We start from the raw sequence: 18,984 nt of genomic DNA, 5'->3' as shown, positions 1-18,984 counted from the left end.
TGAGGCTCTGCTTTGTCTTCTTCCCAGAGCTGTGTGCGATGCTGAACACACACAGCAATTCCTTGAGGCAAAGGCAGTGCACTGTAGAAGTCTTTCAAACAAGTGTAACGTTGGCCAAAGGCCCTTTCTGTCAACCAGGGGGTGTGGGCATGACCATGGTGCTCCATCAACCTGGAGGTTGCCGTTGCTTTTGGGTGCCAGTGGGGCGGCCATCTGCCACACTTGACCTTATTTAGTCTTCTGAATTTGTCATAAAAACAGATTATTCTGGTCTACCCTGTTGTTTCACGTGCAGATTCAGTAACCTTCAGCAGTTTCTTAGTAGGTTTGGCTTTCCCAGAAATGAAAGAGAAAGCAAAAGTATTTTTTTCCTGTATTGACTGTACCTTTGTCCTTTTAGTCTCATAGACTCCTGAACTCTATTCGTTTAGCAGCAACATTTAGTTCCTGTTGCAGAGATCCAAAGATAACTTAGAACATCTTTTTCCAGGATCTCGCCAAGATGCCCCTCAATGTTGACAATGTGATGCAACTGTTCTGCCATCTCTCGGAGCAGAAGGGGATGAAAGCTGCAGTCAAACACTCTGGCTCAGGAGCACTGCTGGCGGGTGCAGGAGCATTTATAGGGGGTCTGATGGGAGGTCCACCTGGAATTGCTGTAGGTAAGTGTGTTTTGCTTTAGAACAAGAAGTGTGGTTAACTCCCTAGCAAGTCTGTGTAGCAGCAGTGGGTTGAAGGCAAGGGGTGTGCAGCGCTGGGGGTTCTACAGGGTGCCATTTCACATATTGGCTCTTTAGAAATGAGGTGTCTGTCGGGAAGGTGTGTCAGTGTTTCCTTCTAGGGTAACTAGTGACTAGATGATCTTTTGAGGTCCCTTCCAATCCCTAACATTCTGTGGGATTCTGTGTGTAAAGTGAGGGTGAATGAGCGTTCTTAGTCAGCCTTAGCAAGGGAGAAGATCATCTTCCTCATGATTTTATTAAAAATAATACTTATTTCTCTATTTTAGAAGTACTTGCTATCCACTTCTTGGTGAACTTGGTTTTTTCTTCTGGAATTCATTATTCCCCATCACTTAGCTTTTTCACTTGTATGGAAAATTACAGGAAGGCTAGAGACTAATAGTTAAGAGTTGTCTCTTCTCTGTAGCTCTTGAGTTAAGAGTTGTGTGGTTTGAAAGCTGTCTTCTCACTGAATTTGTGTGGGCCTTGATCCTTGAATGCTCCTTGCTCATGTGAGCAGTTCCAGCGATTTCAGAGGCTCACTGGTATAGGAGTGAATTGCAGTATGCCTGTGTGAGGGTTAGCAAGATGGATTACAAACAATGCCCAAATAATATATGAGGAGTGGTAACCATAAATGCAAAATGGAGCTGAGTATTTACTTCTTGTACAAGTTCAGAGTTAACCAACAGCCAAAAATAATATTTTTGACAAACATATGCCTGAAGTTGTCAGGAACAAAGTGGTGAAATTAAACATTTGTAAGAAGTTTATAAGCTGTAAATTAGAAGTAAAAGTAAAAATGTAAATGGCCTCATTCTTAAGCAAGGTGAAGAGAAACACTGAAGTTAGTCTTGGATGTGTTTTCTTGTTTTGTTTGTTTGTTTAAGCTTTCCTAATGTCTCCCAGTCAAGCTCAGTGTTCTTCAGCACCTGGTGAAGGCACTGGAACAAGTATACCTACTACTGTATACCAAAAGTATACACTAATAAGTATATAGAATAAGAAATACTAAGTCTACCAAAAACTGCGTCCCAATCAGAGTGCAACCGAACCAGAAGACCCTGATTTAACTTTTCATGTGACAAAGGTAAATGACCCTGGGTCTTCAGTAGGTTTCAGGGCAGTTCCAGGTGAATTTGCAATCAAGTGCACTTCCACTGACACAAAGAGCTGGGCCAGGTGTGGGACTGGACAGCTGGGATTGTCCTTATTGCTGCCATGCATCGACAATCAGAGAATGAATTATCTTCCATCTGCAGTGGTCACTGGATAGTCTTGCAGTGTATGGTGCTTTCTAGGGACTGCTTGTCTGAGAAGAATGGATTGTGGATGTGTTGCTTAGGGGGAACAAGTGCAATCATGTAACAAATCTTGTCTCAACAGACAAGCAACTTGGACATCGATACTTGTAGTGGCTTTTGCATTAAGTGTCCCTGAATCAGATATTGATGTTCTCATAAAAGCTCCTTGAAGATGAATTCAGCCATCCTGGGCTTTCAAGTATTTCTGTGGTATCATGGAAAAAATTGTCAACTGAGTAAAGTGTGCAAATTAAGGAATTCTTGTCTAATGGAAGTCTGCATCCCTCTGAGTGCAGAAATGAGTCTTTTGAAGCAGTGGCTGCAGGTTGGAATTTTGGAGACAGAGTCAGTTCTGAGGCCCCTTCCCTTCCTTGGGTGTGGTTTTATTTAGTAGTGGAACTTACACTAAAGAGACCAGTGCCCTAAGGTGCGTTATTCTGTTTCCAGTGTCTAGCATGAAGCTATTAGCTTGGATTATGTCAAGAGTTCCTTTCTGATTGCTGTGGATCCTTCTTGGTGCTTTCAACACGGTGCATAAACCTAGTTAGAGGCATGCACAGCTCTGCATTGATTTCTCATCACACTGGGAACGTTGTTCATGAAGGCCGTGGATAGAATTTTAGGTTTTAACATTAACAGGTAAAGATTAACATCTCTCTCTCTTTTCTAGGAGGAGCACTTGGTGGATTGTGTGGCGCCTGGATGACTAGTGGACAGTTCAGGCCGGTCCCTCAGATCTTATCAGAATTGCCTCCTGCTGAGCAGCAGAAACTCTATGATGAAGCCGCTGTTATTCTCCGGAACTTAGACTGGACTGATATTGTTCAGCTGACTGCTCTTGTCATGGGAAATGCCAGTCTCCAGCAGAAGTTGTTAGGAGTGCTGATGAATTATTTAACCAAAGAACTAAGAGCAGAGATACAGTATAGAGAATAAACCTTTCTAGAGCAGGCTTTTTACAGTGTAAAGAATTTTACTCTGACAGTTGTGTTTCTTCAACATAGCAATTATTAGTTATCAATACTAATTATGAATGTAGGTAGGTGTAAGTAGTGTTTTGGGGTTGAGTATTTGTTTTGTAAGGATAGTATTAGATGACTGCATCATACTGACACTGTAGTAGGAATGAATTCAAAGTCACTGAAGGGAATTACGCTTCTCTTACACTAATGTATCACTGGTTACAATTTTCAAAGTCATTGTGCTTTGTTTAGGAGATTTCATCCTGTTTGTGAAAGTGCTTTAAGTTTATTCTGTGAAAGACACGTAGGTGCCAAAGCAGCCAGGGCACTTGGAAGAATTTTACCTACTGTCTGCTTCAGTCCTTCAAAAGAAAGTTTTAAGTAGATTATTTTACTGTGAACTCAAAGATCTCAATCCTTACTTACTTATTGTCACATTTTTATTGTAACTCTTGAGTTATTTATTCCTTTCTGTAATAAGTGAAGCCGATGCCTAAGGAGGACATAAAGCAACAGGTAACCAACCTGTGCATGAGTAGTAGCTCATGGTGTCCTAGAATGGGAAAGCATGGCAAGAATACTCTTTTAAAAAAGTTTAAAATGGGGAGCTGATTCTGCCCCTGTTGTGCTGTTCCTAGAATTAGGGTGGTCATTTCAGCATTGGCTTCTTGACTGAATCCAAACAGCTGGCAGTCTGTTTTCATTAACATATTGATAAGAAGCATCATAGAGGCCTGTGTTTTGCTGTAGGGCAGATGAACTAAGATCTGGTGCTGAAATGTGAGGAGGGGGCAGCCCTGGGCTGCTCAGCTGGTGTGGGGTGACACCGGCTGCAGGTGGCACCGTGAGCTCCAAGGGCCATGTTGCCAAATAGCCCAGCCAGTTGTTCGTTATTGTAAGACAAGTCTGTAAGTAGAACTATTTGCAGGCGTGCCTTCTTTTGTATGTAGTGAAACTGCTCTGGTAATTCCAGTTTTCCCCTAAAATAAAGATTCATCTCTCTATGTGTGATGAGGTTTCTGGAAGTTGAGCTTTAAATGGTGAATATTGCTGTTACATGCAGTTGAGCAATTTACTTCCGCAGGTGCAAGTTGCCATTAATGAATTCAGTGTACATGTGTGCCTGGAGTGCCAGGCAGTGGTTGTTCTCATCACTTCAAAACACTTTTCCAGTGACGTGGAAGACAGATGGAAGTGAGCGGTAAGTGGGCACTCCTCACCCTGTCAAAGTGTCATAATGCCAAGCCTGAAGTCAGTGTTTGTTCAGTTTTGTTGACAGATCACACACGCTGCAATTGGCTTTTTACAACTTTACACAGTCTGTATATCCATCTAAATATTTTTAGGTAGCCTGTTACTTTTAGTTGCAATTTTCTGGTTATTTCACTAGTTAAACGCACTCTTTGCAAAGTGATCCACTGCTAACAACAGCAGGTGATTGAATGACAGAGTGGGATGGAGCCTGGCACCTTCTCATCGGCTCTTCAAACGCAGACTTGAAAGAAGTTGGCATCTGATTGCAAAGCAGGCCATGGGAAAGATGGTGGTTTCAATTTATTTATAACAGCATCCAGTATTTAAACAGATCATTAGCAGGTTTCAAGGTGGCTTCAGACATCAGTGAACTTTAAGTTCCATAGGTTTTCAGATGACTGAAGTAGAACCAGGAAGAAGTGAATTGAGTTCTATGTATTCTCTGTATCGTTTAACAGGTTTGGTTCTCATCGAACTTCGTAGAAGATGGCAGGTACCTGTTTTCAAAGTGGTAGCAATAGGTTTGCAGTTTGGTCTGCAACACGTTTCAGTGATTTCGTTGTTTGTATTTCAGTGGTATCTGTCAGTCCTTACTGTTGAGTGCTGCAGAAAGATCAAATTCTGCCTTTATTGCTCTGACTACAGCCCTGTGCTATCGTATCAAGGTCACAACGATATCCGGTGTGTAGCCTGTTGTGGGGATTCGGACAAGTTAAAAGAATCCTGCAGCAGAGTTGATCATTTAAGGAAAAGAGCAGCTGCATGAGAATGGATCAGTACCCATGTGTTGCTGTTCTTTGGGCGAGATGCCTGCCCACCGCTGCATCCCGGGCGGTGCGGGACCCGCCGCAGGCAGCGATGGAACCTTCTCAAATGCATCCCAGCCCTGTAACGTCCAGGCTGAGTGCGAGGTGCAGCTGTCGCCTAGGAAACGAGGTGATGCCGTGCCAGCGGTTTGGGAAGCAGCTGAGAAAGTCACTGCGGGGAGATGTACATATTCATATAAAGAAACCATCTGTGATTCTGATTATTAACCTGGTTTGGGTTTAGACGTGACAGAATCAAGCTTGATTTTCACTGGCAGATGGTGTATTTTTAGTTAATTTTTTTTCTTAGAGCTGTCTGATTTAAAAATAGAAAGCAAGCACGATTACAAAGTGTTATGTTAGCAAAGATAGGGAATATTTAAAAAAAAAAAAAAGGCAATCACGAATTCAAGCACAGATTACTAATTGAGATGTGCCACCTAGTGGCAATCAGATTATTTCTTAAATTCAGGTTATCAAGACAGCCTTGCTATATGGATAGCAGTTATCTTTTCCTGTTAAAAGTAAAGGTAAGCTATTTTTTTGCTAGTGGACTGTTACATTTCTGGCTTTAATGAATTTGTATTACTTTAGAGATATCAGCCTAGCTACAGACTGGACTAGAATTCAAGCACATTCCCTGGTGAAGTCGGTTTTTGATGATTATCATATGTGAGCTATGCACAAATATTTACTGCAGCTGCATGTCACATTTAATTATAGTGAGAAAATACACAATCAGGCAGAGGAAGGCGGTTTTACCCTCATGATTACAGAAGGACAAGTGGATTTTGTGAGCTGAGCAGCCGCCAGTTTGCAAAGACTGATCAGAGGCGGATTGGCAAGCGAGGAAAGAATAATTGCTTGGTTTTGGGGAGTTTGCATTTCTTTGTTTGGTTTTGTCACCTTCAAGTCTGCACCCCTAACAGCTCTATCTGCCTTTGGAGCGGTGCTCATGTGTCGAGGGTTAAGATTGCGGGGTGACAATAAAACCCTGGCAGATGTATTGTTAACCCCCTCTCCCCCCCACTTCCCCCTTTTGCCCCTCCCTCTCCCCCCTTCCCACTCAGCACAGGTGATTGGGAGGGAAAGAAGGACAGAGAGAAGAGAGTTGGAAAAAAGTAAAGATGTTTTACTAATGCTACTAATAAGAATAGACAAAATAATACAAAATATGCAAAACCAATCTTGAAAGTCTCAGCAACTGCAAAGCCGGCACCCGAAGTCCTGGACTGGACTCTGCAGGCAACCGGAGCTGGATTCAGTCTCTCTCTAGGCCTCAGTTCGCAGGGACGACTAGCAAGGTCCTCTCCTAATGTCAGCCATAAGCAGAAGGTAAAAGGCAAAAAGGCCGAGATCCTCGTGATCTCCCACTTTTATATGAAGTATTCACGTGAATGGAATGTTATACGCAGTTGGTCAGTTTCTTGGTCACCGGTTTCTCGTTGCCCCTCTCGCAAGATGTCCATCCATGCTTATCAATAAGTTTGCATTCCATTGCTAGGTTTATCAAAACATGTGTCTGGGGTCTCCAGGAAAATGCAGTTAATATGAAGGCTTTAGCTGACAGGCAAAATTCACTGAAAGAGAAACTTGTTTTTAACAAAACCAGGACATCATGTCTCGTGTACAAATGGCCCGTGTGTAACCGCTGCTCCCATGGACCCTGCAGGACCGAGGAGCATTGGGCTGTGAAATTCCGGTCTTTTGCTGGTCACTGTCACAGCACAGTCCTCCTAAAGGTCCTATTCCCAACGGCATGATGGAGGCTCCTGGGCTCAGTGCTCTGGGGGAGCACGGGAACTGGAATGGAGATCCTGAGCTGAGGGCAGGGAGCTGGTGCTCGGGTAGTGCACCATGGTGGCCACCACAGCGCCTCTGACACTGGCTAATTAGTTGCTATAGTGCTCACTAGCTGGAGGTTTTACAGGGTTTTGGTGAAATCCTTCTGCTGTGGAAGAGGGTTCCCTGAAATTATTCCTTTTTGCAGATTGCTTTGAAGAAATGATTGGCGCAAGGCACATCCACACCACAGCACTTCTTGCTGTCTTGCCCACCGTAACATCCAGATTTGCTCCTGATTTGGAGTGATTTGGGTGAGACTGGATCATCTCTTGTACATCTAGCAGTTCCAGAGAGCACAAAGAACTGTAAAAGCAGATAATTCTGAGTTCCCGTTAACTGGCTAATGTTTACAGCAGGCAGTGAGAACCTCACCGGTGGCAGTAATCTGCCAAAACGGGGCTCAGGCAGGGAGCTGCTTTGAACCTCAGAGCTGAGATTCGGCAGGGTGAGTACATGCCCTCATGAAGACGGTCTGGTGGCTCTTGGCTCAACCCATTTACATTGTGTGTGTAACATCAATTCTCACTTCTTACTAAACTATGAAAAGTAGCATGGATTAGCATTACATGGGCAGTTCTTCTAAGGACAACCTCTCTCCTCCCACCTACAGAGGGCTTTGCTGGAAAAGAATGTTCCCCAACAGCCTCCATCTCTCCAAGAGGGCTGCGTGGGCTGCTGGCAGGAGGCGGCTGTGCAACCCTCTGGGCAGGGTCTGTCCTTGCTGGGGGGAGCTGGTGGCTGGGGCTGCTCCCTGCCCGGGGCTCTGGGGAGCAGGATGGGCTGCAGAGGTGCTTTGCTGCCAGACTCGGGGCACTTTGTTGAAGGAAGCTGACCGGTCTGCTGCAGCCATGGTTTGCTGGATGATTTTGGGCAGTCACTCACCTTTCCCCTTCAGCTGCTTTTGTGCGAGGTGGCAATGACACCACCAGCCAGCAATGGTGGGCTGTGCAGGTGACGGCTGCTGACTGAGGGTAGCGGTGGGGTGTGATACTACCAGCAGTTTGTTATTATTATTTTATTATTTCTCACTGTATTGTTTAAGATGATACCAGTGGTGCGGTGTGTTGTACGGTCCACAGTAGCCTGGTCACAGGCCGCTATGCCCCGGCAGAACTGCTTTCCTCTCTTACAGGTCACGATTTATAGCTTCTGCCGTATGTGTGTGGGACATGGGTGGGGTGGGATGGAATGGCTGCTCCCAGTCACACCAGTAACACTCACCTCTTCTTTTGGGAGGATGGCTTGTGCTGCAAAGGACTTGGCTGGGCCAGAATAGCTCTTCTTTAGAAGTGAAATTCTCTTTGACCTGCACAACAAAAAGCTACGGAGAGCATCCGTGTTTTGTTCAGATGACAGCAATTTGATGACTGCAGCCTGATGGTGGTTAGCATGTATTTTTTCCCTTTTGGTTGGTTTACAGGAAATTAGTGTTACAAAACTAACTGGAAGTACTTATAGTAGGGGAAGAAGGTTGTATTATTCAAAGCCACTAAGCAAATTGATTTTACACAGCCATACTCTCATATACCTGTCCATATGGTCTGACTGGTGTTGCTTGTGCACAACGCAGAGGACAAATCAAATCCTCACTTTCTCTCCTGAGTTCTTCTTGATTGTCAATGATGAACTAAGCTTTTGGACAAATCCTTTATACCCTTAAGGATATCTTTTATAGCCTGTTGCTGTTGTCTTCCTGTTGGCCTGCTGGGCTATCAAAAGGAGGACTGGCATATGTGATTTGCTGCAACCTCTGCCTCTGTCCCACTGTCTGTGCTGCGATTTCAGTAGTGTGGGGCTTGATGGCAGCAACACATTCCTCTGCTTGATGAAATGGCATCCCTCACTGTCCATACAGGCCTCTCTTTTAATTGTTGTTATGGTGCTTTCACATGCACATATCTCCGGTCACACAGCATTTATACTAATCTTAGTATTTCTGTTAAAGACTATGCAGATTCATGTGGAAATTACATTTTTCCCTTTTCTCCTCGCAGTGTTGCAGCAGCTCCGGTAGCACTCGCCAGTGAAACACAGGCAGACTCAAGGGTTCAATCCTGCGTAGCTGCAGTGGTAGGACCTGCTGAGGTTGGTCTCCAGCAGCAGTTTAGCAGCACTGGTGCAGCCAGAGGATGTAAAAGAAATGCATTATTTTCCCCAGAGTAAAAGCTCTTGTGAAGAAAGCACTACCTTCTTAGAAAGGCTGTCATTGCTTGACTAGCTGATGTATAACTCCAGACTAATTGAATGGCAGACTTTCAGCTGAGTTGGAAAGCTTTTAAGAAACCAAAGGCCTTTGCATTGTAGTGAACTAAAGCTATTAGCCCCTAATTAAAACATGAGGTTTCATCTTTACCTTTCTAGAGATCACAGAAATCTATGTATTTTTCAGGCTGTAAGCCAGAAATCAAACATTCATCATGTAATTGCAGTAAGCGTGTGCTAATACTTCTCATTAAGTGTGATTTATGAATTCCAGAAGAGCCTAAGAGGTAAATATATAAAATCATTCTGAAGTCTGCAAAAATGAAGGCATTAGTTTCTTTGGATGACTGTTCAGCAGGAAGGATTTAAGCAAACATGAACGTTACGACTTTCAACATTTGGTGAAGACGCTGCGTTCGAACATCTGTACCTTTGCAATTCCCTCAAAATGGTGCAGTTTCATCTAGTGTCACTGCTGATCTTCCAACAAAGACAAGGCTTCAGCTGTCAGCAGGTACAGCAGCGTGGCTTGGTGGAAAGCTCATTTTGCCCATATCACCCTCGCTGGCTCTTCTGCCTGTTTGCTGGGTGACCTTGAGTAACTTCCCATCTCGTTCCTGAATGCCTTTTTTGTTAAACACTTTGCAATCTCTCCATAGGAAATGGTGTGTTACACAAATGTAATAGGACTATTATGCAGCTAACCATGCTCAGACCCTGCGGTCGGGACATGAGCATTGAAGAAGAAGGAATGTAATGAATGTTAGTAGAGGTTCACAGCAATCGGGATGAAGAGGGAACTGCTAGGTTGTGTAAAGTAGCTACTTTCTTTGTTGCAGGGGAATGAAATATTTACACTGGTGTTTGACCTTAACTAATTAGACTCTGCACAGGAGTGTCTACCAGGATGTAAATGTTCGGTATTCCTTATTTCCTGCTCTGCCTCAGTGGGCAGGAGTTATTTAGGGTGAAAGTAAATCTTTCCTGTGCTCTGACATGCTGCTTTGGAGTAGAGCACACTTGGATATTCCCTTGTACATATAATGTGATGACAGTTTGAAGGCTTTGTTATTTTTGTATTAGTCAATAAGATATTATGAATAATCTTTGTAATTTGGAGTTAAAATTGATCTAACAAAACAAAAGCTTGGAAGGTCTTATTTTTACCGCACCTCACTGCAGCTCCCTGAGCAGCTCCTTGTGTTGAGATGTTATGACAAAACAATCGGAGAATCACCCAGTTGAGTCAGAATTGGCGCCTGAATGAACACAGAGATGGGAAGTTTCCTGGTGAGAGAGATGGCGGAGCAGGGACAGAGGTGCCATCAGCCCCGACTCTCTGTGCCTGTCCACAAGCTAAAGTTCACATAACAGACTTTTGACCCAACTGCAGTTTATTAATTGCTTGTGCAGGCAAAAAGTCAGTGATAAAATGCTAACTAGGGTGCTGGCAAGGCAGGCTCTTGGATCTGATTTTTGTTGATTTCCATAAAAGGGGCTTGCTTGCTTTTTCCCAGCCATTCTCTCCAGGAATCTGTGTATAAAAATATTTGTTCCATAACCACAGCGAACAGCCTCCCATTGTCTGGCAGCCGCCTGCATACTTGAGGCTTTCTGCTGTCTGTGAAGTTTAACCCTGCAGGAACCTACGCTGCTCTTGAGTCTAATCCTAATTTCAGGCTTTCACGTCCCCAGCCCGGCCCTGTGTGACTGGGGCTGCTGACAATGGCAGCAGCACATCCCCGTGAGTACAGGGCGAAGCTGAGCCTTCACATCGTGCCACTAATGATAAGTAGCCATGAGGATAATAAGGAGCGCTCTTGTAGCACTTTATGTCTTCAAAGTGCTCTGCTTATAATAAATAATGAGGCTGCCACACAGCCTTGTGACAAAGGTATGTATTTCTACTGTGCGTAATTTACTGTATTGTTATGCAATAAACCAAAATTGGATGGTGCCTTCAGATAGCAAACAGGAATTCAATTAACCAACTATAGGCTGCTCACACTCCAACAGCTGAGCCAGCTTCAAAGCTGCCCCATGTCTTTTGTTTAGCCCTGGCGCATCTTTGGGAACCTTCAACATTCATGCAAAGCAGCATGATGCCAAGTGTTTTTTAACAAAGTGGCTCCAGTGTTTTGCAGCAGCTCACATCCCACCCATGCATATGGCCTCCTCCATCTCCTAACTCTGCCCAGAGGATGTGGTCCCAGTGCCACCGCCTTAAACCCCAGCATTGCTGTGCTTGACTGAAGAGCCCCAGTTCCTGTGCTGCTGGTGCCATGTTGTACGTACAATACCATACTGGTGTGTATCGGTCTCAAAGGAAACCAAGTTTGCACTGTGTTCACATGCTTTGCTGACATATCAAGGAAGAGAGATGATGCTTGATTGTAACTGAGGGTTGCAAAGCCTTTCCGGGCCATGAAGCCACCTGCCCACAGCACTGCCCTGCCTGCCGCCAGCTGCCGGCATCGACATGAGCCAGCGGTCAGTGGAACGGTAGGTGTTGGTTAGTGTTGGTAAATACCCCCAGAAGAAGGATAACGCTGGCTGTACAGTCACAGCGCTGGGTTCTGAGTGACCTATTTTCTCTCAGGAAAGAGCTTGTGGTCACTGTGGACAGATTTCTGACAATACAAGCCCAGTGCTCAGCAGCAGGTCAGAAGAGAACAAGAAGGTTAGGAGGGACAGGGAAGAAAACCAAGAACAGGGCAGTAGATGTTGTTAGGCTGCTGAATAAATCCAGGTCACAGCCACAACTTGAATAGTCTGTGCAGTCTGTTTGATCCACTCTGGTTAGTCCTTCTTGAACCAAAAGGCGTGTTGCAGAGCTAGGAAGATTACGGAGAAAGATAAGACGGTATGGCAGGGCATCTGGGCTGCTTTAGAACTGCTCAACCTGGAAAAGACACTAATTGAGAGTTTTGGTTGCAGCTGTGAACGGCACACAGGTGAACAGCAGGAGCAATACCACGGCACAGAAGGCAGGGTGCACCCACTGAGCTGGGAATCGTGGAACTGGTTGGCGAAACATGCTCTGGGTGCCAAAACAAATATGTGTTCAGAGAGCAACTAGGCAGAATGGTGGCAGCAAGGACTATTAAACACACTTGTCCAGAATCAACCGCTGCCTCGAGAAGCTTGTCACCGTGGGCTGACGAGAGACTAAACCAGGGAAGGATCGCTCTATAGGTGCCTCTTACATGCTGTTTCTCATGATTTTGGGGTAGGTGAACTCTGGCTCTGGTTCATTAATACTGTTTTCATGTGTTATCCCAAACACACACAGCACACCATTTCTGCCCTCGCTCGGGTGCTACACCAGCTGCATTTCAGACCCCGTTTTATACTTCTGACAGCTGTATTAGAGGAACAGCACTGGTACTGCTGAAGTCTTGAAATAGCAAACCATGACAGGCTACTTGTCATCCTCCTCTGATTAACATTGCAGCTCTTTACTAGTGGATTATGTAGAACCTCTCATCATTAAGGCTGTTCCCTTGCAAACAGATGGCTGCAGCGTGTGACATCCCCAGTGCCTGTTGGGACCCAGCACGGATGCAGAGGCTTGCTCGGCCTGCTGGTGTTGTATCTGTCTTGTATGTGGTGGTAGCAGAATGGAGATATGTGGCTGAAGCAGGATACCCAGTGAGACAAATCCTCCCCTGGCCACAGGATGGGTGTGACTGACACCAGCCTGTCCCGTTGAGGTTTGAGGGGTGTCTCCCCTGCATGAGCTGCAGCGGAAAGCTCTGCTGCAGAGGCCCTTGCAGGGTTAATGCACAGCACTACTCCTCTCTCTGTACCACTGGAGTGATTCCATAAGGTCAGCTGTGTTAGGAGTGTGTCAGGGAGAGCAGCTGGGTCCTGCCAAGCCAGTAAAAACAGCCTCTCATTGGAGAGGAGACACCCCTGCAAATGCTGTGAGGCTCCTTCTTGCCATCTGAGCTGTGCTGGGCAAAGGTTCTTGGGAGGCTCCCCCACTTCTGTAGCCCCAGACACAGAGTCTGGACCAGTGGGCTTGCTCTGGATACCGCTGGGGAGTGGGGAAGGGATGCAAAGGGTGTGCAAAGTCTTAGAGGAGCGTACGAAAGAGCTTTGGGCTAAGAAAGCCATGCAGAGTGAAAGCTTGCTGGGCTGCCTGGCTCATAAAGGCATCCCAGGAAACACCCTTGAGGTTCTGATGCCCTGACTTCAGAGGCCGCCATTGATTCCCAGTTCCAGGTCTCTCTTCTGACTCCTTCTGAAATCTGTGCCCTTCTGTCTTCAGAAATCAGCGTGTAAGTATTTAAGCACGTAACAAAATGAGGAGAAGAAGTGATATGTGAAAACAAAAAACTGTTTCGTGGCAAGATTTAAGACAAGGAGAAAATACGAGACAGATTTGTCAACTCGAATCTGCTGGTTGCAGTAGAGTGAGGCTCTGCTTTGCCTTTTTCCCAGAGCTGTGTGCAATGCTGAATGTGCACGGCATTTGCTTGAGTCACAGCCAATATACTGTAGAATTAGACAGAAACTTTCTTAGGTGTCTCGTTGCTGGTACTTGTCCTTGCTTATTCTTCTGAATTTGTCATAAAACCAGATTTTTCAGGTCTGCCCTGTGATTTCATTTTCAGATTCAGTAACCTTCAGCTGTTTCCAAGTGGGATTGTCTTTCCCAGAAATGAAAGATAATGTATTTTTTTCCTATATAAACTGTACCTTTGTCCTTTTAGTCTCATAGACTCCTGCACTCTGTCTGTTTAGCAGCAACATTTAGTCCCTGTTGCAGTGATCCAAACATAATTTGAAATATCTTTTCCAGGATTTGACTGACCAAGATGCCCATTGATGTTGATTATTTGATTCTGCTGTTCTGCCATCTCTCGGAACAGAACGCGATGGCAGCTGATGTCAATAGACGTCATCTCCTGGCAGGTACAGGAGCAAGAGCATTTATTGAAAGTCTGCTGGCAGGTCCACCTGGAGTGATTATAGGTAAGTGTATTTTGCTATGGAAAAAGAAACGTGGTTAACTCCCTAGCAAGTCTGTGTAGCAGCAGTGGGTTGAAGGCAAGGGGTGTGCAGCACTGGGGGCTCTACAAGGTGCCATTTCACATGTTGGCTCTTTAGAAATGAGCTGTGTGTCAGGAAGGCATGTCAGTGTTTCTTTCCAGGGTGACAGTGGCCTTGGTGACTTTGGCTCCTGTGCTGCAGAGGGGAACCCATGCAGAGGTGGGAGATTGAGAGAGTGGCAGCTCTGAAATGCTTTGCACAGGCTGTTAACAAACCATTTGCTTTTGGCTGGTAGAGCCGGGTTCCCACCTGCTGAGGTAGAGCAGTGCCCCAGGTGTGGGACAAGCAGAGTGAAGGGAGAGGCTCTGAGCTGGGCCAGGTGTGGGACTGGACAGCCAGGATTGTCCTTATTGCCGCCATGCACCAACAATCAGAGAATGAATTACCTTCCGTCTGCAGTGGTCACTGGATAATCTTGCAGCATACGGTGCTTTCTAAGGACTCCTTGCTCTGAGAAGAATGGATTGTGGATGTGTTGCTTAGGGGGAACAAGTGCGATCATGTAACAAATTGTGTCTCAAGAAATGAGGAACTTGGACATCAATACTTGTAGTGGCTTTTGCATTAAGTGCCCCTGAATCAGATATTGATGTTCTCATAAAAGCTCCTTGAAGACAAATTCAGCCATTGTAGGCTTTCAAGTATTTCTGTGGTATCATGGGAAAAATTGCCAACTGAGTAATATGTGCAAATCAAGGAAATCTTGTCTAATGGAAGACTGCATCTCTGTGAGTGCAGAAATGAGTCTTTTGGAGCAGTGGCTGCAGGTTGGAATTTTGGGGACAGAGTCAGTTCTGAGGCCCCTCTGTTGGGAGCACCAGTCCTTCCTTCCCTCATGGTTTCCATGTCTCTGGGCAGCAGGATCAGCCCTGTGAACTCATTTTGGAATGCCCCTGTGTTGCCGGTCGGGCTGGTGTCCCCTTGGAAGAGAACAGCCCTGCAGGAGTGGGACAGGGGTTTCTCAGCAGCAGCCACTGCCACCAGCTGCAGAGGGTGTCCCTGCTGTCACCTTGAGCACCTAGGGACACTCTCCTGCCCAGAGCGTCTCCTGCCACGCTGGGGTGGGTGGTGCGGGGTTGTTGGTTTGGCAGATGAGAGCAGGGATGGGTCCAGCCCATGAGCTGATGGGTTTGGTGTCTGTGACACCTTTTGCAGGGTGGGTTCATGGGAAGGGGAGACTGTGGTGTGCAGCTGCACAGAAGCAGAAAGCTGGGTCGTTCTGGGAATCTCTTGTAATAGGTGATGGGTTAATGGCACTGATAAGGCAGTTGTTGGTCACGAGTTTTCCTTGAGCGTGGTTTTATTCAGTAGGAGAGCTTATCCTAAAGAGACCCGTGCCAGAAGGAGCATTATTTTGTTTCTGATTTCTAGCTGGACACTATTAGCTTGGATTGTGTCAGGAGTTCCTTTGTGGTTGCTGCGGATGTAGAAAGCTTTAAAAATCCTTCTTGGAGCTTTGAACACTGTGCATAAACCTAGTCAAAGTACAGGCATACGCAACTCTGCGTTGCTTTCTAGTAAAGGTGGGAACATTGGTGAAGGCTGTGGATAGAATTTCAGGTTTTAATATTCAACTGGTGAAGAGTAACATCTCTCTTTTCTAGGAGCAGTACTTCATGACTGCTTCTGTGGTGAAACTGGACAGCTCAAGCCAGTCTCTCAGATTTTATTGGAATTGCCTCCTCATAAGAAGAAGAAACTGTGTGATGAAGCCATGGTTATTCTCTGCCCGTTTGACTGGAGTGGTTTATCTGAGCTGATTGCTCTTGTCATGGAAAATGCCAGTCTCCAGCAGAAGTTGATAGCATTGCTGACAGATTACTTCTCCAAAGAACTAGGAGCAGATATAAAGCCTTTAGAATAAAACTTTCCAGAGCAGGCTTTTTGCAGTGTAATGAATTTTACTTTTTTAAAAAAAATTTAAAAATGGGGAGTTTGATTCTGCCACCGTTGTATTGTCCTTGGGATTAGGGTGGTCATTTCAGCATTGACTTCTGTGAGGATGGGGCAGCCCTGGGCTGCTCAGCTGGTGCTCTGTGGGGTGACACCGGCTGCAGGTGGCACTGTGAGCTCCAAGGGCCATGTTGCAAATAGCCCAGACAGTTGTTCATTTTTGCGTGACAAGTCTGTAAGTAGAACAATGTGCAGGTGTGCCTTCTTTTGTATGTAAAAACAAGTGAAACTGCTCTGATAATTTCAGTTTTCCCCTAAAATAAAGATTCATCTCTCTGTGTGTGGTGAGGTTTCTGGAAGTTGAGCTTTAAATGGTGATGCTTTAAACTCTGATGTTGCTACTGCTTACGGTTGAGAAATTTACTGCAGGTGCAAGTTGCCATTAATGAATTCAGTGTACATGTGTGTCTGGAGTGCCAGGCAGTGGTTGTTCTCATCACTTCAAAACACTTTTCCAGTGACGTGGAAGACAGATGGAAGTGAGCGGTAAGTGGGCACTCCTCACCCTGTCATTATGCCAAGCCTGAAGTCAGTGTTTGTTCAGTTTTGTTGACAGATTACACATGCTGCAATTGGCTTTTTAAGACTTTACGGCAGATCTCCCCATTACCTTTATTTCTGCTTTTGTGACTGGCTGCTGTAGCAGTGCTGTCCTTCCCAACTTTGGAGAGGAGAGAGTTGCCTCACCGCATGGCCCTTAACTCTGTGCTCCCATCTCTTTGCTGGAGAACCCCCACCAATTTCAGCAGGTGTGATGCTAACTGACATCTAGGTTTTGGTTTCCATGCTCAGTGCACTAGTCTTGCTCCTGACAGCTTTGGGGACTGTTGTCCAGCTCTTGTGTGCACAGCTGAAAAGTAACCGTTTTTCTGAGAGCCAAAAAACTTGCATTTTTCTAGAAGTGCCTGGGCTCCTGTTTCCACTCAGGGGAGCAGAAGGAGCAGTTTTCAGCCATCTGATTTCCTGAACCAGTGTCCCCCATGGCCAGGCAGTGCCAGGGCTGGTGGGCAGCAGGGATGGCTGCTAAGTGCTGTGGCCTTTGGGCCATGACACCTACAGGCAGGGGCTGAGCAAGGAAGCCCTTGTGGCAACTGATCCCCATGCATCGTATCTGGGAGCCTTGCAGGAGAAGGATGTGACCCCACAAAATCCTCAGCCTGCAGACGTTTTTCCAAAGTGAGCATTCAAGCTACTGCTCTTCCTAGTCGCATGGGTTTGCAAACTTGAATGAGTCCCTGGTAAGTAATTCATTTAGATCAGAAAAGAACGAAACCCAAAACATCAGGAAATGCCCCATTAATACACTGGAGACAGAATCATGCTGGAAAACTCCAGGCTGAACTATAACAGCACAGCCCGTGATGTAAAACCCATGTGTTCAGCAGGCCAGAAGCCAGGAGCCCCGGGCTCTAATCCCAGTGCTGAGCTCCCCAGCTTGCCTAATAAAATAACAGGAGAGACAGGGAGAGGGGCTTTGTTTAAATTTCCCCATGTTTTCCTGGGCAGGCTCCTTTCACCATATGCATTAACAGTTTAAGAATCACTAGGTTACTTGGGGCTTCCATGTGAAATGTCTTCTGGAACTCCTGCCCGGCTCAGCAGATCTCCCCATTCGGCAGCAGCGCGATTCCCTGACGCTGCCGGCACGGCTGGGAGCTACATGGAGCCATGGGGAGGGCTCTGGGAGAAAGCACCGCAACACACACAGGTAAAAATCCTCTGGAAGTGCAAATGCTCATGTGCACCTCCTCGAATCCAAAACACCACGTTTCAAAACAGCAGCGTGTGTATGTGATGTGAGCCCCCCTTATTCTCCATTATTCACAAGAGTGTCGTGGCTTTTCCACTCTGACTCTTCTCCATACCCACCTCCTGTAAAGAACAGGGACATACCCATTGCTGAAAGGTATGCGGGTATGTGTGTTTTTAGAGAGGCCATCAACCACACTACAGACAGAAAAAAGAGCCTGGGTTGGTTTTGGTGGAATTTGTTTGTCTGGGTTTTGTGTGGTGTTTTGTTTTTTGGGTTTTTTTTTCCTGCTGTGATTAAGAAAAACTTTCCTAACAAGACGACATTTGTTAGAGGCGTGCCTGTCCTTCATTAGTGGATAACAACAGTTCATAGTTCTTTGGGGGCTGATAATAGTAGGACCTTTGGATACATAAGATAAAGAAAAGCTGACCTCCAAGAGAATTAAGGAGTAGTTTAGTAGGTTCAAAACTGGAATACATTTCTGGAGCCAGTTACTAGGAAGAAAATGGGAGCTTTGCCTCCGGAGCGGGGAACTGGAATGTCAGCTATGGATGTGGGTTTAGCAGCTGGGCTATTTTTGGCTTGTGAACCGTTCTAACGGCTGTTTATTTTTAAGGTCATTTTCTGTTTGCATAGCATGTACACCCTTCCGGTGGGAGGGGGGCATTATAAAAACAATCGCCGCTGTGCAAAGTTATGAACTAAGCTTGGAGAGGGATGGAAAAACAGAACTCTGTGTACTTATTGCTTTAAAATCCAGAACCATCTGCTTAGATCAAAACGTTTGTTGACCTGCTCTAAGCTGTGCCCCCACCAGAAAAATACTGTTTCGATTGATACAGACTACTGCAGGGGATTGCAAAACACTTGGGAAAACCCGGTTGGGTGATAACATGGTATAAATAGAAAGGCAGCATCAGACTGGGCAATGTTTTCACTCACGCTTACCTTTAAGCAGCAAAGAGAAACCCAGAGCATTCACCCCACAGCTGAGGATTCAGAACTCGTGCTGGCTGGCTGGGCCTGAACCAGAGCACACATCCCAGCTCTTGATTAAGGCTCTCGTTAAATAACAAGATGCCTTATTGTTGTATTTTCTTGGCTTCTTCCTGTTGGCTGTATCTT

General features: G+C 45.6%; 1 protein-coding gene across 1 annotated transcript; it reads left to right on the top strand.

The window, feature by feature from the left end:
- Nucleotides 1-501: 501 nt before the first annotated feature.
- On the top strand, nucleotides 502-2,962 carry LOC308044879 (protein C19orf12; the record flags this gene model as incomplete). Its single annotated transcript, XM_080351810.1, has 2 exons — nucleotides 502-662; nucleotides 2,697-2,962. The coding sequence occupies exons 1-2, from the start codon at nucleotides 503-505 to the stop codon at nucleotides 2,960-2,962; spliced, it is 426 nt and encodes a 141-aa protein (XP_080207936.1). The 5' UTR covers nucleotide 502.
- Nucleotides 2,963-18,984: the final 16,022 nt, after the last annotated feature.

This window comes from Nesoenas mayeri, assembly GCF_963082525.1.
Source record: "Nesoenas mayeri genome assembly, chromosome: 12".
Classification (NCBI taxonomy): domain Eukaryota; kingdom Metazoa; phylum Chordata; class Aves; order Columbiformes; family Columbidae; genus Nesoenas; species Nesoenas mayeri.
Note: the sequence above shows the minus strand (reverse complement) of the source record. Positions and strands in the feature narration are given on the sequence as shown.